This window comes from Pleurodeles waltl, chromosome 3_1 (assembly GCF_031143425.1).
Source record: "Pleurodeles waltl isolate 20211129_DDA chromosome 3_1, aPleWal1.hap1.20221129, whole genome shotgun sequence".
NCBI lineage: Eukaryota > Metazoa > Chordata > Amphibia > Caudata > Salamandridae > Pleurodeles > Pleurodeles waltl.
In genome coordinates this window covers 196,192,262-196,213,240 of record NC_090440.1, presented here as the reverse complement: position 1 = coordinate 196,213,240, position 20,979 = coordinate 196,192,262, and the positions used below count along the sequence as shown (strand labels likewise).

Genomic DNA, 20,979 nt, shown 5'->3' with positions numbered 1-20,979 from the left:
ACCACCAATTCCCTGCTCTGCCATTCGCTGCAATAGAACAGTAAGAGACAAGGTATTGAAGGCAACATGAAGATCAAGTGAAATCAAAGCAGCACTTTTACCCTCATCCACAGTAAATCTGTTGTTTTCCATCACGTCAAGAAGAGCCGTTTCAGTATTGTGCTGTGGGCTAAAGTCCAACTTGGTACAGAGAACTGGGTTTTTGCCTCCAAATAGTCAGATAGCTGAACATTGACAAACTTTCCCAGCATTTTAGTAACAGCAGGCAAAAGAGAGATTGGACAGGCTAGCAGGTTCAGCTAGTGTTTTTTTTTAGAAGAGGGATAACTTTAATCCTAGTCCAGCAAGCAGAAACCACAGTTGATGCTAGCGAACAATTAAAAAGCTGGTTAAGAACTGGAGCAATGGTTTCTGTGGATAACCTAAATAGACCTGGAAGGTCCGGGCCAGTCGGGGAGCCATATTTGCAATGAAACAGAGCATGCTTGATTTTGCCAGAGACATTGCCCCCAAAGTATTCAGTGAGAACAACACAATAGATTTAGACAACAGAATAGACACAGATCTTTCGCTTCCTCGGAGCCTACAGCAGAAGCTGAAGAAATAAAAACCCCATGAATCCTAAGGATCTTATCTATGAAAAAGTAGTTCCTTACAAAGAACCTCAGAGGCCGGAATTGTCGGATTGCATGCTATCAGTTTCAAATATGACTTTTGGAGATTTCCCTTCTGGCGTCTCAGGTTCAGCAATGCAATCAGCATAAAAAGATCAATGAGTACTTTTAATAGCTTTATGATATTATTTTGGAGCCAGTTTATAACAATCTTTGCGAGCAGGACTATAGTTCCATTCAAGTTGTTTACACTGCTCTTTAAGGACAAGAGATCAGGGGTAAACAAAGGTGCAGAGCGGCCTCTCTTTTTAAAAACTTCTTTTTTTATAGGAACTAGCAAAGATTCCACCTCCTGTAGTGAAATATTAAAGAGCTCACCATCTGTCATTAAGCCCGAGAAGATGGGTTGCAAGGTACCTAAAAGTATTTATTTCTACCGCATCAACTTTGCACCACACTTTTACATCAGTGAAACCCTGTATGACAGAAAAAGTCAGCATGGGACCCATATCACATGAAAGAGGAACCAAGTAGTACTCTGCCCAGGGTAAAGGAGAAGGTGAATCGAGGGACAAAGGAAGATTAGAAAAGATAAGATCAAACATATGTTTACTTTGATGCATAGCATGAGTGATAAATTGGTGCAGACTAAGGGTTTGACAAGCTTCAACCAGCACATGCCCAGAAGTCTCTGTTTCTTTTTTATTGCACATGAATATGCAACAAAATATACAAATAGCAATACTGAGAGGCAAGTTGTTGAGCTATCATCATAGTTGATGTCAATTCAGGTGCCTCACCCCTCTACGCCTATCCATGTTGTTCTCCTGTTCCTGTATGGGTGGCAGTGTTGCAGAGCCCGAATATTTAATTAAATGTCTTCCGCCACTTCAAAAGGCAACATAAAAAAAAGAGGGAATAGTAGTGGAGGGATTGTTCACCCCAGATACCTAGGGACACCAACTGCAGGTTGAGAGTCACCTGACTGTTCAGCACAAAGTAGAGTCTCTGGGCTACTTTACTCCAATAGACCAGGGCTCTCTGACATTTCCATATTGTGTGGAGTAAGGTACCTTCCTGTCGACATCCCTGTAGGCTCTGATCATTCTCAGTTCTCCGCATTCCGAATAAATGGGTTCTAGTATAATATGCCCTGTCTAGTAGCTTCAGTTAGATCATCCTGAAAGCTGTTCTGATTGCTACTTCTTCCGGGTACCGGCATGCCATGCCCCAGTCATCATCTTTGAGTTTACCTACGTCACCCGCCCATTTATCCATCACAGCATCTAGCAGTAAAAGACAATTTTGCAGGATAATGGAGAATGTTTAAGATACAGCTTAGTGCATCAAAGGTGCTCCCAGTACTCTATACTCCAGTGGAGACTCATCCGCTGCTTTGGTCAAGCTCTGTCTATACTGTTGAAATATACGTTGCATTTGCTGATATCTTAAAAATTGACTCCCCTTAGTTCATATACTTCTTGTAGATCCAATAAATGGAATCCCCTGCCCATCTCAGCAAATGTCTTCTAGTTTGGAGATGCCTAGCATGTCCCAATTTTTGTAGGGATCTGTGTCTCGCAGACCGCTCAAGTGGTCTGAATACCACAAGAGTGTTCCCAGCATCAGATTGTCACTCTAGCCTAAGGCTTTGGTTGTTCACCTCTGGACTGTCATGACCACTTCAGTCAGAGGTGTAAGGCAGCCTTGCCCTTTCCTCCGTAAGGCCTTCAAACATACCGCTCTCGGCCAATCGCCCACCAGTCCACTATCAACAATGGTTCCAACAGGGTAGAGAAAGCCCAATCATGGATTACCAACAACTGTGCAGATTGCAGTAAAGTCAAAGGTTAGGGTGTTCAATCCCACCCCTGCCCCTGTTGGCAGCCTTGTCAAGGTGGCTGTCTGATCCTGGATATCCCCCTATCCCAGAGTATTATTAGCATCACCCCATCTACAGTGCGGACGAAAATGTCCGGCCCTTGTAGGGAGTATTTTATACAGCAATTTAGGCAGGTAAATCATCTTGTATAATGTTGCCTGTCCCAGCAGAGAAATTGGGAGTTGTCTCCACTGTCCCAGTTCAGTTCTATATGCCTCAAGTATCTGAAACAGGTTCCAGTGAAGAAATAGATCACGATCCGTTGTGATATAAATTCGTAGGTATATAAAACCTTGAAGTTCCCATCTGGTGGGATAGTTCTACATTCGATCTGGCGCACCAGCAGCGAGTGGAAAAGCCACTGACTTGTGCCAGTGAATGCAGATACCTGCATGAGCCCTAAAGAGTTTAAGGATATCTAGCACTCTTGGGAGAGAGTCAGCCAAATATAGAAGGATATCATCTGCATATAGTGAGATGACATCCTCCCAGTCAAGGTCCCATCGAAGGCCGCAAAGTACTTTTGCCAGTATCTTCATTTTCAAATTCAACAATGATATCGGTCAGTACAGAGCACACTCATTCAATCAATCAATCAATCAAAGAAATTTGTAGAGCGCGCTACTCACCCGTGAGGGTCTCAAGGCGCTGGGGATGGTGGGGCCAGGGAGGGTCACTGGTCGAACAGCCAAGTCTTGAGGTTCTTTCTGAAGACTAGTAGGTCTTTGGTTTTGTGAAGGTTGGTGGGGAGGGAGTTCCAGGTTTTGGGGGCGAGGTAGGAGAAAGACCTGCCTCCTGTGGTGGTGTGCTGGATGCGGCGGACTGTGGCTAGGGCGAGGTCGGCTGATTGGAGGTTGCGTGTGGGAGTGTGGAAGTTTACTCTTTCATTGAGGTAGGTTGGGCCGGTGTTGTGGAGGGATTTGTGTGGGTGGATGAGTATCTTGAATGTGATTTTCTTGTCTATGGGGAGCCAGTGTAGGGATTTGAGGGGTGGTGAGATTCGTTCGTGTCGAGGAGGCCAAGGACGAGGCGCGCGGCTGTGTTCTGGATTCTTTGGAGTTTGCGTTTGAGTTTGAGTGTGGTGCTGGTGTAGAGGGCGTTGCCGTAGTCCAGACTGCTGCTGATGAGTGCGCGGGTGACTGTCTTTCTGGTCTCTGGGGTTATCCATTTGAAGGATTTTTTTAGGGTGCGGAGTGTGTGGAAGCAGGAAGAGGTTAGAGCATTGATTTGCTGTGTCATGGAGAGAGCGGGGTCGAGGATGATGCCGAGGTTGCGTGCGTGGGTTGCGGGTGTGGGTGCAGGCCTAGGGCGGTGGGCCACCAGGAGGCGTCCCATGTGGTTTTGCTGGGGCCGAAGATGATGACTTCGGTTTTGTTTGAGTTGAGCTTGAGATGGTTTGTGGTCATCCAGTTGGCGGTGTCTAGGAGAGCGGCGTGTCGGTTGGTTTTGGCGGTGGTGGGGTTGCGGGCGAGGGAGAGGATGAGTTGGGCGTCATCTGCATACGAGAGGATGGTGATTCCATGTGCTCAGAGAATGTTGGCTAGGGGGATCATGTAGATGTTGAAGAGTGTGGGGCTGAGAGAGGACCCTTGGGGGACTCCGCAGGTGATCTTGGTAGTGTTGGAGTGGAAGGGTGGGAGGCGGACTTTCTGGGTTGGGTCGGTGAGGAAGGAGGAGAGCCAGTATAAGGCTTTGTGGCAGATTCCTATGTTGTGGAGGTGTGTGCGGAGTGTGTGGTGGCAGACGGTGTCAAAAGCTGCGGAGAGGTCTAGGAAGGATGAGTGCGACGGTCTCGCCTTTGTCGACTTTGGTCCTGATGTCGTCAGTGCATGCGATGAGGGCGGTTTCTGTGCTGTGGTTCTTGCGGAACCCAGATTGTGAGGGGTCAAGGGTGTTGGTTTCTTCGAGGAAGTGGGATAGGCGAGTGTTGACTAATTTCTCTGCAACCTTGGCGGGGAACGGGAGGAGGGAGATGGGGCGGTAGTTGGAGAGGATCTCCGGGTCGGCTTGTTTTTTTTTTAGGAGAGCGATAATTTCTGCGTGCTTCCAGGTGTTTGGGTAGGTGGCGGAGTCAAAAGAGGAGTTGATTATGTTGTAGAGTATGGGGGCGATGGTAGGGCTAGCTTTGTTGTAGATGCGGTGTGGACAGGGGTCGGAGGGGGAACCGGAGTGGATGGAGTTCATGGTTTTTTCTGTTTCTTCGTGTGTGGTAGGGGTCCATGTGGATAGTGTGGTGTGGGGGTCTTGAGGGGGGGTTGAGTTGAGTGGGAGAGGGGTATGTGTGGTGGGTGTGTGTGATGTGAAGCTGTTGTGGATGTCCAGGATTTTGTGGAGGAAGTGGTTGGAAAGGGCGTCACATAGGGGCTGTGTGTGTGTGGGGTCTATGTTGCTGGCTTTGGGTTTGGCAAGTTTGTTGATGATGGTGAAGAGTTCTTTGCTGTTTTGGGAGCTGTTGTCAAGGCGTGTCTTGTAGTGAACTCTTTTAGCGGTGCGTATGAGTTGGTGAAGGGTGCGAATGTTGGTTTTGAGTGTGGAGAAGTTGGTTGAGGAGGGTTCTAGTCTCCATATTTTCTCAGCTTGGCGGCATTTGCGCTTGGAGTCCAGGGGTGAACCATGGGGCGTTCTTGATGTTGCGGGTGGTGATGTGTCTTTTGAGGGGTGCTAGTGTGTCTGCGCAGGTAGTGATCCATTTGGAGAGGTTGTGTGCTCCTGCGTTGGGGTCGTTGGTGTGGGGGGGGGGTTATGTGCCAGTTGGGAGTTTAGTCGTTCTGTGGGGATCTTGTCCCACATGCGGTAGGGTGTGGTGTGTTGATGGTAATGTGTGGGGGGGTTTGGTGAAGGAGAAGTAGACGCAGCGGTGGTCTGTCCAGAGGAGTTCGGTGGTGTGGGTGTAGGCTATGTGTTGGCTTGAGGTGAAGATTGCGTCCAGCGTGTGTCCTGCTGAGGGGGTGGGTGTGGTGACCAGTTGTTTGAGTCCGAGGTTGTTGAGGTTGTCTATGAGGGAGGTAGTGTTGTGGTCTTGTGGGTTTTCTAAGTGAAAGTTGAAATCACTGAGGATGATGTAGTCTGTGGAGGTGAGGGCGTGTGGGCTGATGCTGTCTGCGATGGTGTCACAGAAGGCGGGGCGTGGTCCGGTGGTCTGTAGACTAGTGTACCTCTGAGGGTGGAGTTGTTGTTGATGTGGACGAGGAAGTGCATGTGTTCAGTGTTGCCGATAGTGTCTTGGGAGCTGGTGGTGACTTTGATGGTGTCTCTGTGTAGGATGGCGATGCCTCCGCCTGGCTTGTTTAGGCGGTCTTTGCGTTGGAGTTTGTATCCCTTGGGGGTGGCTATGGCTATGTCGGTTTCTGAGGAGAGGTTGGTCCAGGTTTCCGTGAGGAAGGCGATGTCAGGTGAGTGTGTAGTGATGAGGTCCCCGAGTTCTATGGCATGTTTGTGAAGTGAGTGCCTTCCCAGCGTTCACAATCAATCCTATTGTTAAACATCTGAAGTCCTTGCCCCACACATCATCCTAAGAAGCGGTCCCACTACTCAAGACTTTACACATTAAAAAAATTACAATGGTCGGCCTCTAGTCCCTGGCATGGAGGAACCCCATCCGCATACCGGGGTCTTTCCTGGTCTGTGTTGCATCTGCGGTGAGACCTGTTGGTAATGCTGGTCCTTTAAGATCCAATATTATAACGCATTGTGCTACCTCTACATAAACATCAAAAACCTTTTTGAATGTTTGTCACACGGCCCACAGAACACTTTGGATAATATGATAGCTCTATGATAAAGATTGTGAATGCCTGCTGAATATCTTTATCTTTGATGAAGTCCTCTTGGAAAGGACGAAGCGTGTTGGCTAGGGTGGAAATATGTGTTTGAAGAATAAAACTTTGCGACTCAACACTATGGTTCCTGTGTATCAATGGATTGAATGAAGAATCACCAGTCCTTATGGAATGATTTGCACTATATTTGGATATAAGTTACTAAGAACTACTGATTGTTTTTTCGATATTTTGCAGCGCTCCCTATGTTGGTTTTGATTGTTCTACAGATGTTCAGGGTTCATGAGCAGTAGGACCCTATTGGGTGAAGCACAACCACTATTTATTGTTTAGCTGCTACCACTTGTGCGGTTTTGTTAGGCTATTACTGCTCTCTTTGGAGTTGAGTGTCTTGGAATTATCCTCCCTTAGAAAAGAGTGCAGGTGGCAGGAGGTAGGAGAAAGGCACATACCTACAAACTTGAAAGCCCACCCATTCCCCCCCCCCCCCCCCAAGCTACATAAATGTTCTCACCTCGGAAATCCGCACATCACTTGCCTGGGGAAAGAATGCAGAAAGCAGCATTGAAGAGAAAGTTCCACACCTCCAAACTGTTCACTGGTAGCATTATATAGGAGCGAAAGTCCCATACAGGCCCGTCTCTTCCCTCAGATTGGCTTAGTTTTCACTCTGGGAAGGTTTGGTTTTAATTCCTCTTCTCCATAGACCCCAACTGGTCTTTGCCCCTTTCTCATTCTTAAGTATGTTGTTCCTCCATTTTGGCCTACTGAAAATTTTTCTCAGGGGAACCTTTTCCTTTTTTTCCCCACACCTTCCCTCTCATAGCAGGTGAGTGTGCCTGGTCCCTTTACCTCTACTGAATGTACCATCTCTCCCATGGAAGCCTGTGAGCTTCTCTGCTACTCCCCGAAATCAGGATGCATCCAGAGAGATAGAGATACTACATAGGCATGTAGCGCACTGGTGAACCACTTCGATTCCCAGAGGTGAGTATTAACTTGTGTTTCCAGAATAGGAATAAAAGAGGGCTTAGTGACTAACCCTGTGAGTGTATAGAGTGACATATTATTCCAATCTACCACAGATGCCTTGATATGCTTGATGTTAGAGCAGGCCATTGCTAGTACACAAGGGCAAGTAATCAGCACTGTTTTATAGAGCATAGGTCATGTCCAATGTGCTCACCTAGGTGGATTTGCCTAACCATCAGTCTGAGTCATGGGAAAGGCGTCAAAGTCTGAGACACTATTTACTAGGCAGAAATCGATGCATAATCAAAGGAACCCATGAGATATGGGTACCAGATCAGTAGGTGATGACCACTGACTAGGTGTGATGGTCAATTATATCCAAGGATAATATAGTATCTAATTCGTATTCTAGAGGCTTCCTCTGGGCTTTTGGGAGGCAATAAGGTCTAACTCAGCCAAGAGTATTTCCCCTAGATTTGATGGAGTGTTCAACTAGATGGAGCTTTCGGGGTTTTGAAAAGAACACTAGATCTAAAATCTCAAAACATCTGGGAAGATATTGTTTTATCTTGGGATTTCAGTTACTCCCACCAAACCTTGTGTTTCATGTTCTTCCCGTTTTTAAACAGGTTCATCCAACTGTTTTTCACAGAGTACTGTGCTTCCCATCAGAAGTTCTTACTTCCATATGACAGTCATCAAGGGGCTCACTCAATGTCTTGGAACTGTCCTGGGAAAAGAATGCAACCTCCAAACGGTACCGTCCAGCTGTATAATTTCTCTCCCCTCAGAAATCCTCACATCACTTGCCAACAAAAAGAATGCAGAATCCAACAGTGAAGCGAACTCCCACACCTCCAGCTGCTGGTTGTCTGCACTGCCAGGTATATATGGGAACCAAGGGGAGCCACCCTCCCTAGTAGCCCCACTTCTTCTCTTCTATTGACTCAGTTTTTATTCTGAGAAGGATTGGTTCCAGGTCCTGAAAAAGGATTGGATCTGTAGGTTGAGGTCCTTCCTCTCCTTAGAGCCTAGGTAGTTGTCGCCACTCGCCCATTCTTAGTGCAGTGGTCCTCCATCTTGGCCCACTAAACAATGTTGGTTTCCTTTCTCTCACCGCACCTTGCCTCTCCTCAAACCACCCTCCCCTAGTGGGAGAGCTTCGGGTTCTTTTTAGCTCGATTGAATATCGCTGCTCCTTCTGCAGGAGCCGAAAAAGCCTTTGCATCGCCCCAAACGCAGAGAAGCATCCAGAGAGCTGCACCTCATGCAGCACGCAATCAGGCTGGTAAAGCGATTTGATTCCCAGATGCCTGTCCCATCTGTGAAGTTAGTGAGTGCTTACTTGTATTTTCGTCATTTTTATTAAAAACAGCTTTCTGACATTGTACGTAACCCAGTGAGGCTCTCAAATTACTTATTATTTCAATCTGCCACAGAAGCAAACAGGGGAGGAAGATAGAAACAGACAGAAAGAAGGACAGAGAGAAGGGAAAAAGATAAAAAAGAAAGGCAGAAAAAAGAGAACGAAAGGAGAAAAGTACAAACAAGTAATGCTGCCAGAAGATGGAGAGAAATTAAGATAGAAAGATTACAAAAAAGAAAGCAAGGATTGATTTACGTAAAGAAACACAGAAAGAAGGAAAAGAAATTGGAAACAAAGATTTAAACAATAAATGAAAGCTACAAGAAAAGAAGGTCGAAATGAAAGAAATAAAATGGGAAGAAGCAAAACGATATGAAAAGTAAGATGAGAAAAATCCTAGGGTGGATAAACCGCCAGAAATGCATCAAAATAGTTCATGACTTCCTCTTTACAATTGCCTGTAAAACCTATAGCCTAGCTACTTCAGCTAATTTATTTGAAACTTATTCAGGAAAATGCAGAATATGGCCCCATTAAAAAAAAAAAAAATCCCTAGCAAGTAGTAACCTCTTTAACATCACTCAGGAAAATCAGCGACATTAGGATGCCATTGATTACTTTTCTTATTTGATAAATTTCGATACAGAACTGTCTGCAAAGCCTCGACTTTTACATACATCTTTTTGTTGGTTTAGCTCATTCATTTTTTACACACATATGAGTTTTCGTTTTTTAGGTCGGGCATAGCAGCAGCGCAAGCAGTGCTTTTCAGACGTGTTGGTATGTATCTGGGCTTTTAACCACGCCCACCGAACGCCCATGATGATCGCTCGTTCATGGGCTTGCCTTTAAAAAATCCTTTGTTTTCGTCGGTAACTGCTTTACTTTTGTCCCTCCTTAAGGCGGTTTTGTTATCACCTTGGCCATCGACCTTGTTACATGGATAATTGCCCTTTTGCCAATAACTTTGACTGGGAGTGAACTTCTTTTTCCTTTTGTCTCTCTCTTCGCGCTCACGGCGGCACTTGGAATCCGCTCGCTTATGTCAACTGTTAACTTTTTATTTTCAGTTTGTGTGGCAAGAAAAGTCCAGTTAGGAATTTACAACGCTAAATGCTCTACCTCGAGCAAACGCGAGTACCATTGCATTGAAAATGCTTGTTTTCTTTCCTGTCGCTGACCTGACCTTTTCACCCTTTCACCAACTCTTACTTGGTCTCTATTCCCCCTTCCCTTCGTGTGCTTTCCTATACATCCCTCTAAGCATCCTCCACTGTTTTGCGTCTCCTTTCCTATCTCGTATTTCCCTCCCTGTGAACAACTGTTTTTCAGTTTACAGATTTTTATTTTGCTTGTAAAAAACAGCTCCCTTACCAAATATGTCATTGATGGATGCAGGGCAACAGCCATCATAAATTTGCTTCATAGATCTTTAAAAGCAAAAGTTGTGACATGTTAATTACGCATACCATTTGTCTGCAATAGCTACATCCCCAGCAGATGTGGTTGGGTAACCACTGACTATGCAAATAATCCCCATTGAAATTCATTGCATAAGCATTTATTTTTGGTGAAAATCTGAAAAATCTGACATGTCTCCACCTCACGTTGTGCAACATGGAAAAACCCTTCCTAAGAAAATTAAAATTGCCTTATTCACTAGGATCTTAATCACTTTATATAGTGAGTGATAAAATACGAATGGGCAAAGGGTGAGAAGCAGGTACAAATAGTGTAAATGAAGAGAGAGAAAGAGGGCGAGGGGGAGAGAGGTATCCAGCATGTGCCCATCATTAAAATGCTACAACACAACAACAAGAATTGTCCAGGGTGCATCAGGGATGCATTGACAACAAAGCAGTACAATGCACATGACCAAAGTAATGCATTTGGTCTACGCACAGAGCACCAATTGGGTAAGCAAGAGGGGAACGAATGGGTTAGCTCATTTGGAATTTATCTAAAAGTGAATGAAAATGTCAGTGGTGTATGCTGTTTAAATTCTGTATTGTACTTTATATCGTTAAACACCCAAAAATCAATTTTAATTTAAATAGCTGGTGTGGATTGTTTCTAATGTTGTAGAGTTATGTTAGAAGGCTAGTTAATAAAACGCAAAAAATAAATAAATAATGATTTTATTTTTTTAAAATTTCTTCTAGGTGATTATCTTTAACCATGAAATAACTTTATATATGGGTACTTTCTTCCAGGTCTTAGTGTTGGAAAGCATCAACGTGCAGCGATCAACACGTCATCCCTGGATGCCTCCAACTTGTTGGCCAGGCTCCCAGAGTCCAACAGATCGATCTATGATGTGGTGTTTCTGCTGAGTGAATTCCCCAGCCACGGACAGCTCTCTTTGGCTGATGGGCCTATCATGGAGAAGCGCCCTTATTTCTTCCAGTCAGATCTGCATAGTGGTGGGCTAGAGTATGTCCACAACAGTTCTGAAACACAGGAGGATAGTTTTAAATTTACCCCCTGGATCTGGCCCAGCGGCCAGGTTTTCTCTGAAGCTCCACAGGAACCGGGTGCTTTAATCATCTCAGAGTCTTTCAACATTACCGTAAGGGAAGTTTATGAGCACCCACCGGTACTCCTGACCCAGAGTCCCAGCTTGCAAGTGCTTCAAGGATCAACAGTCACACTCACCACAGAGCACTTGAATGTGATGGACCTTGACAGCACCCCTGATAAGATAGAGTACACCATCATCAAAAGGCCAACAAGCGGCTTCCTGGCACATTCGGACAACAGTGCTGTGCCCATCGTTCAGTTCACCCAGAAAGATGTGAATGAAGGCAGGCTCATATTCATAGTGACTGGGAGCAGCGCCACTGATGCTTTCAGTCTAAGCATCTCTGATGGATATCATCAAGCCATCCACACTTTTCTGACAGTCAACGTCCTGCCCGCTGTTCTGACTGTGACAAACAAGAAGCCAGTGGAGATCCGCCAGGACCAGAAACAAACAACTCTAACACAAGATCATCTGTTGGCTGTGTCGGATGTGGTACAGCAGAACATCCTGTATAGGATAACAAGAGCCCCACAGTTTGGACAGCTGAGGGTCAACCGGAAGGTGGTGCAAGAGTTTTCCCAGAAGCAGGTGGACAAGGGAGAAGTGTCCTTTATCTTCACAGACTTGTCTTCATCGCGGGATGAATTTCTGTTTGTTGCAACATCAGGTGGAGCTAATGCCACAGGTGTTGTTTTGATATCAGTTAAACCTTTGGTCAGTATTCAGCGTGGGATCATTTTGCCAAGAGGCACAACTGTCCTCATGGACACCCATATTCTGGATGCAAGTGAGCTGGCCAACAAGACCAACAGTGTCCCTACCTTTAAAGTGCTAAGAGCACCTAGAAGCAGCCAGTTTGTGAAAGTCATGAAAGGTGGGAAGACTCGCCCCATGTCTGCCGACATCTTCACCCAGAGTGACCTGGAGCAGGGGCTTATTGGACTTGAAGTGCTTGAGGTAGAGAAAGGTGGACAGCCCGTGCAAAATGACAGTTTCCAAGTGGAACTGGCAGCCAAAGGCGTCCCACCAGCCTCTGCCACACTGAAATTCACTACCAGAATTTATGATCCATCCTTTCCCTATCAAGCAACGCTACTCCAGTTCCCCCTGGGACCGCAGGCACCAGAGACAAGCAGTGCACTATATGTGGATTCTTATACAATGACATTGGCACCTTGGCATGTCACAGAAGACAGTCTTATTGCCAACAGCTCAGGTGCAGGAATATCTCCAACAGTCCCACACAGTGAATCTCCTACCAACCCCCCACCCATGCAAAGAGCCTCATTTCTCAGCTTCATTGAAGCCAACATGTTTACCATCATCTTGCCAGTTTGTTTGATTATCCTTCTGTCTGTTCTCGGCCTTCTCCTGCTGTACTATCTCATCAGAAGAAACAAGACAGGGAAACACCATGTCCAGGGGACAGCATTCAAGACAAAGAATGGGTCTGTGGACCAGGAGACATTCAGGAAGACTGACCCAAACCAAGCTATACCGCTAAGCACGATGAAGCCACTGGAGTCCACAGTACCAGAGTCACCGACACCTAGGCCAATGGAGACTGGGGGACAGGCAGATCCCGAGCTCCTCCAATCCTGCAGGACATCAAACCCCGGCCTGAAAAACAATCAGTATTGGGTCTGAGTGCCAGTGGCACGCTCTGAAGACAAGACTGCACTTAATGCTGGGATTACTCGATCTTGGGGGATATTTCCAATATTTGTTTTTCTACTTATTGTCCACACCCCTCGCACCAACAGGGACTGGTACCCAGGTGCCATATGTCTCTCCTGGCTGAGGGAATATGGCCTGTTGGGAACTTCATCTTCTTTCTCGTGGGGATGGGAAAGTGGAACAGTAAGGGACCAGGGAATGGAGGAAACTGACTCATCTTTGGAGGTGTAAAAAACTTGCAGTGGGCCTGAGTTTAAGGATATCCATGTTAACGGTGTGGGACATTGCCTACACAAGCTCTCGGCAGAATACAGAATTCTTCTGTTTGTTCTATAGTCTGCCTGTTAAGAATTCCAGCCATTGATCGTCCTCGGAATGCTGTCTATAATGAAAAGATGCACAGGAAATAACTGACAGTTTATGCATAAAAAGATCAATGTTTGTGAACTTCAGGTGACTGAAGTGTGCAGAATAGTATCCACACATTGAAATGCTGCCTTTCACAATTTATCAGTTACACTGATTCTTTCAAAATGATAAAAATGAACGCCAGAATTGTATGTGCAATGATGAAAAAGCTACGCTGGGTACAGTAGGGAGTCAGGAGGTTAAAACTGGTGTCCTCCGGTCATTGGTATGGTAAGCACACATGACGGTCTACCACCAACGCCTGCCTCACATTCTGGAAATGCACCTATAACAGAGCATCTTCCGTTTTACCTTTGTTAAGCCTTGAAATAGGCCACAGGAAATCAGATGTTTAATTCTAAGGTACGCCAAATCTTTTCTGGTTGATGCTCAGGTGTGTGAGGCGTTATTCATCAGAACCTTCCAGTCAACAAGAGTAAGTCTCCCTGAACTAAATTAACAAGTACGAGTTGCTCTGTTGAACAATGGTCCACAACTCGTTCTCGGTTTCTGAACAAGATAAACATGCCCACAGTGTACAAAGTATTGCCAAATGGCCACTAGGAAAAGTAAGCTTTAGAAAGTCGCGACATGTTTATTTATTTATTTCATTTTGGCAATGCCCTCTGAGTGACACTTTGTGTATCTGAAGGTCGGGAGCCAAGAGCTGACTGTCCTTCCTTAATGGGACAAAGCCAGTCCCCAAAATCAGTGCAATAAGGCAGTGGCCACACTAATATAAGGTACTAATTCTTCAGGCCTCTCACCAATGTGTTCTCTTTGTTAACATTTGTGGAGCCGCATTCTTGTGCTCACGAATATATAGTTAGCTTTAAACACGATACCATCACATGGCCCCAGATTGAACTATGACAGTAATCAAGCCACCTCTAACCGGTACTGCAGGCCCTTTGTTTACAATTCTTAATGATCCTAAGCTGAGTTCTTTCCAGTATTGCAACTCCATGGGTTCCCTCACTATACCAAGATAATCGTTTTTCAGTACTACAGTCACTAGCCTGTGTTCTTCCTAGTACTCCAGGTACATGGATTCTCACAGAAACTGATACACAGCTAAGCTAGGTTCCAACACTTAGTATAACCAAGACCATCACTTCCCAACCCTGGAGTTACACAGGTTTCATTAATCATTAATAGTCACCTACAAACAAAAGTACTGTCATCCTTAAACCAGCAGTCTTTCCTAGAGCAAGAGTCCAAACTACATCACCTTAAGCTCTTTCTAATAACGTAGGTGCAAGGGTTCCCACACACAATTACACTAGGCCAAGCTATTCAGCCCCATGCCCAGTTCTTAATTTGTAATGGAATGAATGCTGGTGCCAACGGCTTTGCTCTGAAAACCGCAGCCACTGCAACTAAATGTTGGTGCACCTAATGCCTAGGCTGCGTAGTCTCGATTTCACCTCAGCCATTTTAATCCACTACCAGACACTTATTTACCCTTCATCTCACTCTAACAGGCCCCTGCTTTCTCCCCTTTCTACGTTTCCTCCATCTTTGTCCTCCCCCCAATCTTTCGCTTTGTTTGTTTACCGTCTCTTGCTCTCTTATATAGAAAAATAACCACCAGTCCCCAAAAATAGGTGACGGTGCCCACCCTTGGCTCAGATTAAGCACTGCTCATGCCATTCAACCAAACAGTGCCTAATCTGTAAAAGAAAAAGTCCTGAAGCCCAAAGTTTTGTTCAGAAGCCTGCTGACGGCACAATCGAATATCATGGGTGCCAAATACCAGGGCTTCATAGCCTGGATTCCCCTCTCATGCCTCATTCACCCACTACCAGACACTCGTTTCCCATTATCTCACTCGTTCAGGTTCTTTTTCATTCCTCACCCTCAAACACATTGTTAAAAAAAAAAAAAAAAAAAAGATATCCTGGTACTAGCTCTCTCTTCTAAAGAACGTGAAATTGGTTCTTCCAGAAGGTGACTTCAGCAGCAGAGGCGCGCGGGAAGGAAAAGGGGTGGGGTCGGGTGGCGCGGTGCGTGGCAAGGGGGGGAACAACAACAAAAAAATACATAAGAAATAATAATAGCTTACGTTTCACGCCGTGCCAGTGATCTGCTTCGCTGCGCTCCACTCCTCTAGCGCAGGCACAGGCTCCCAGCCTGCCATGCAGCCAATCCTAACGCTCTTTCATGCTGCTGGCAGCCTGAAAGCAGCGTTAGGTTTGGACGGAGTGCCTACCCAGGGCACTCCGAAGCAGAGTAAAAGTCTCTGCCTGCTGTCTCCAGGCCAGCCCGTGCTCGTCACAGCCCCATGGCCCCGCCAGTTTTACTATAAAAAGATAATTAATGTAGGGGCAGATTTAAGAGACCCTAGCGCCACCTTAGCATCATTATTTTTAAGCTAAGGAGGCGCTAAAGTGCCATTTTCCCCAAGCCATATTTACAAAGTGGAGTAATGCATGCATTGCACCACTTTGTGAACCCTTGCACCACATTATGCCTGCGCCAGTCATAATGTATGCAAGGGGGGCGTTCCTCCATTAGGGGAGCTGAAAAAATGGCTTAAAGAAATCTAAGAGATTTCCTTGCGCCAATTTTTGTACTCACTTTTAATGCCTGCTCAGAGCAGGTGTTAAAAGGGGGCTTACATTATTTATAATGGGCCCCTATGTGCTCTGCAGGAGTAGCGTAAATAGCGTAACAAAATGACACTATTGCCCCGTACCCTGCGCCATGGTGCACCATATTTTAAATACGGTGTACACATGATGGGAGTAGGGGGCGCTAAGGGGAACAAGGAAAGTGGCCCTGCACTAGGTGCAGGGCCACTTTTCTTAAATCTGACCTGTAGTTTGTAATCATTTTATAGTAAAAGTTTTTCAGCTGCTTCTGCTGGCGGGGGCGACAAAACTCTGCCATAGCGGAGGAGCCACCCTTTGACTTCAGAACTGCTCTTCAAACACTCTCACTCTTGAGTCTGTGCCATGACCCCCAGGCTCACACTGACATCCCTTAAGGCCATTGTAAATGATGCAGCACATCTCACCCAAGGCCTGAAGGAATATGATTACATTACCCCCACCCTGATGAAAGTCTATTGGCTGCACTTGTCAACCTGCACAATCTTCAAAACCAGCTGCATCATATACTAAGCCATCACGAACAGCACTCGTGCTTATCTTGCAGGCAAGCGCACCATCTCTAGTGTTCCCAGCACACCCGCAGCCAGGACACCACCAAACTGTAGACTAAGGAGTGTAAAAAAGGGAAAATAATGCAGCAGGCATTTTACATCAGTGCACCCAGGACATGGAACAAAATCCCCAAATCATCAGGATGGCCCCATTGCTGCACCAGTTTAGGAAATAATTGACTCACCTATTGAAAGAATACTACATAACAACCAAACTACCTCTTCTATCACTCCTTTACTTTATGCTGGTCTTTGACACTGTACAGTGCTCCACTGCCTTTGGGCGAGGTTCACGCCATAGGAATATATACATGCATACCCACCTAACTGCCTGGGTATCACACTCGCTGCCATAGAGGTAAGCACTGCCTGAAGCAGCCTTGTGGGTCAATGATTCCTTCAGATCAGTTACTCTACGTCCACAAAGGCCTCTAACGAAATACCTTGGAATTCAACCTTCAGTCATAGAAAGCATAAATTCTTACAGCATATCGTGTATCTGTAAAGCTAGTGTATCCCGTCTTATTTTGCCTCTTGGCAAACAGCCTCTTGGTTACTACCTATTCCCATTTTACTTTGCCAATTATAAGAAAATAATGTTTTCCTGATGGTGTGGTCTCTTCTCTGTGTATATACGCATGCTATTCTAGAGAGATCACCCACACTGATCTAAATGACTGGGGACAGGCTAGTCCGGTCCTGTTGTCCAATTTCTTCCATAATAACCCTTCCTGACCATAGCACCTTTCATAGCAGGGTTTGTGGGAGCATCTCCTCATGCCACTGCTGCATTACACATGCCTCAAAGATGTTCTATAGTGTGACAATCAGCACTTGTAGTTTCTGTAATAAAGAGCTGGCTGATGTTTACAGGTATATGTACAAACATGATTCTCATTCCACTTCCCTTTTCTGTAAGGTCATGTGATTTGGTCCAGCAAACTTTAGGCTTCTTATCAAAGCTCTACAACTGAAAGGGTGTTACCACTCCTCTAGCTGAGCTAGTAGGGGCAGTTTTCACATTTTTGAGCTGAACAGCTCACCACGTCTCTGGCAAGTCTCTGATTTGCTCTGATGTGGGGGCATCAGCCAAGAGCAGCAGAACATTTTCCTGAACTTCTATCTGGCGTGGTCCATTTTCTCAGGGCAAGTTATGACTATATTACTTCTTTCCATCGCCATAATGTTACTGAATTGAGCCATATCAACTAAAGAATACCCACCTTCAAAATGGATCCATCAGGGTGATACTATAAGCCAACCCCTTCCCTCTTTCAAAGATGTGCTTTTTAAACAAATGTTGCTCCCCTGGCCCACAACACGGGAACCGGAACACTGCTACCATCAGCAACAGAACCATCTATTCCAGGCAACTATGTCAAAAAATCCTATCCTCTAACATCTCATTTCAATTTTGGATTTTGGCACGACTTATGCTTCAGATTCAATTGCATTGTTAAATCTAAAGAGAATGTGAATATTAGAAAACGCTATTGGCTGTGCACAGATTTTACACTAACACTGTTTTGCCCCAGCCTCAATTTCTTTAACACAAGGCTCCATTTGCCATTCAGCATTTTCCAAAAATACTGAAGGCACTGTGGGTTTCCGAAATTGTTTAAATATTGCTGATGATTAGCACATGAAGAGTCACCGATGACCACAATGAACAGCACTAAAAGTTGTTTAGAAGGAAACTTTCATTGCCTTCTAATCAGAAATGAGACATGAATTTGAATATGGGATTCGAATTCCGTGTTTTGGTTCCATATTTGCCAACGGTAGAAAATATGTACCCTTCATGCTTAGAAAATTGTTATGATATACTCGGAATTTAGGCCACAGCCAATACGGAGTCAGGATCTGTACACAAGTCTATATCAAGCTTTTCCCACCTTGATATGAGGAATGGGTGAGAAGGCGGTCACGCCCACCGGCACTACCATGTTCTTAGTAGATGTGTATTCTTGATTCTGATCATATCCTCTGAAAAGAACCATCACACCCTTCACCCCAGTTTCAGGCAGGGGCTTTTTCAGCCATGAAAATTAGATTTAATGTATTTTAAGGATTTTTGTGTCTTTATTGTTCATTTTTTGCTCTCTTTCTCTGCTGCACTTCTTACATTTCTTGGATAATTTATAATAAAAGAGCTATACGAAATTGCTTATGAATTTCTTTCATTACTCTGCACCCCTTTGCCTTTTTGCCTCATGTCCTTTCCGAAGATTCGACAGAGATAACGCTGTTACCCTTTTGATGGGCCCTCGAAGTCCCATCTTGAAGAGATGAAGATAAGTCAAGCAACTTGTGTGAGAGGTGCCAGTGTGCAAGTGGATGAATAGTGAATGGATAGACACCACAGTGCTCTGATATGTGGTGGAAAACTCACAAGAGAAAGATTCAACACATTTTGCGGGACCTTGAATGTTTTTAAGGAATTTGAGCTGAAGAATGAGCTGAGCTTAAAGAAGTTCGAGCAGATGGGCTGAAGAAGCAGGAGCTCGAGTCAGATGCTTGGGACAGAGTGCATGAATTGAGTGCTGGTCTGGGCAGACGCTCTTTGAATATAAGTTAACATCCTTAACACTCCTGGTCTATTCTTTCTTTATAAATTGAATCCAATGTCTTATCTTTTTGTTTTTTCAATTTACAAGAATCTTCACAATCCCTGCTCGGGATATGTGTTCTCCCTGGTTTCACTACCTTATTAAGTGCCCATTGACTTCTGTTTTTATCACAGATTTTTCTTTTTGCATTGCTTTGAATGAAGCAATTTCTTGTCCACTATTCCTTGTATCGCTTTTTTAATTTTACTCAGGATCATTGCGATAAAATAATCCATTTCATCCAGATTTTTTATAAATTATTCATAAGGCACATTCAACAGTTAAGCTCCCGGATACCCAATGCATTTCAGATTTATATACACAAAAGCCATTTTTAAGGGGTTAACATTCTATATAATGTGTACCACAGAAAAATTATCAAAACTCAACAATCTATTTTTGTACAAGCTGTTGTATACAAGCGTATACCTGAAACTGTACGTCTGTGTTCAACATATATCACAAATATCAAAATGCAGCATAAATCAATGTATATTTTTTTTAGGACATGCATAGTCTGGATATTTATAGTATTTGCTATGTACAAACTGATGTGTGTCTGATTTTGTGTGACACACTATAACTATAATTGTCATGAATCACATTTATTGTAAAAGCAGCATGAGACAATATATGCCACTATGAAGTGGCCAGAAGCTGATTCAATTGGTAACAGCTGCGCTGCAGAAATAGAAACTGAAAAGAGGTGTTGCACTGCAAGAGCATGAGATGTAAACAAGAAAGTGGCAATTAGCCCCAGGTCTATTTGAGGGGGAGTGTCCCCTTATAGTCACACATACTCCAAAGGGAGACGCTCACTTCAGCACATACTCTGTTCCCCTCCACGACAGCTAATTGCCCGACAGCAATAGGGCCCCGTGGGTTAGCTTTCCACAGGTAGGCCATCCTCTCTATTACTAACATCGGAGCTCCTCCTACTGAGGCAGTCTTTCCCTCTGCATCTGTAGTGCATGATATTTAGGGATCCTAGGCCCTGAAGAATGTCCCTAGACCTCCTTTGGCTCCTAGTAGTGGGCAGAAACATGTTGGCCGTTAATTAATAGATAGGTGACCCTTTGAGCCAATATTCTCAAATAGGTGTCCCATCACTTGTTTTTAGCCTCACCGGCAGTCACCACGAATAAAGGTGTACCATTACACAGGTGACTGACTAGGTGTTTTTATAAGTCCTGTAGCACAACTGGATCCCACATCTATCCAGATAACTTTAATCTCTCCTTTAACGGTGAGGTTGAGTCCGTCCAGGTGGCATTGTCCTACCCGGATGGGGCTAGGTGGTCATATGATGAAGCAAGACACTATATAGTGTGTGAGACCACCTAGTCCGTAAAGGAAATTTCCCCTACCGCACAGCTGTATGCAGCACCCTAAACAAATCTCAAAATTTGAGATAAAAAGGTCCAGGGTAAATTTGTTGCCAGTGGTTCCCATACAACACCCCATACTTCTTGTGTTTATGGTTTTGCTTCTGGGGAGACAGTATGGGTTTTGGTTTTTCTCCTCTCCCGACTCTCTGTTTGTGTTAAGATCCCAATGACCATTGACAATACAATACTTGATTGAAGACCACAGCTCTGGCAAAGACCCATGACAGTTCTCAATAGGAGTCCACAGTGTAGGTTATGTAATCTTCGTAGATGGAGCACAATCACTGGAGGATGTGCAGGCTGGTCACTTGAGGAAACAGGTAATAGATGGATATGCCATGCAGTGATTAATTTGTAAAACAATAAGTGCCAGGCCCACTTGGAGGCCACTTCAGCATGCATCACGCCTTGCCCCTGCCAGCAATGATGGTACCAACACAACTACACACTCTGACTGTTCCAAGACCCCCAAGCCATAAGAATGGCTTGGTCAGCAGATATTTCTATTTTTAATGCATGCTCAGTTAATAAATAACTTTTCTTGTGCTCATCTGTAAATGAGACAAGCAGCACCACCGTGTGGCAGACTGCCAT

At 44.9% G+C, this 20,979-nt stretch overlaps 1 protein-coding gene across 1 annotated transcript in view; it reads left to right on the top strand.

Annotated features, from left to right (window-relative positions):
- The window catches only part of CSPG4 (chondroitin sulfate proteoglycan 4), a 313,635-nt gene extending 295,084 nt beyond the window's left edge, over window positions 1-18,551 (top strand). Inside the window, exon 10 of the mRNA XM_069222178.1 lies at window positions 10,827-18,551. Within this exon, the coding sequence (XP_069078279.1) occupies window positions 10,827-12,784 (1,958 nt within the window). The 3' untranslated portion in view covers window positions 12,785-18,551. The remainder of the gene's footprint in view (window positions 1-10,826) is intronic.
- Window positions 18,552-20,979: the final 2,428 nt, after the last annotated feature.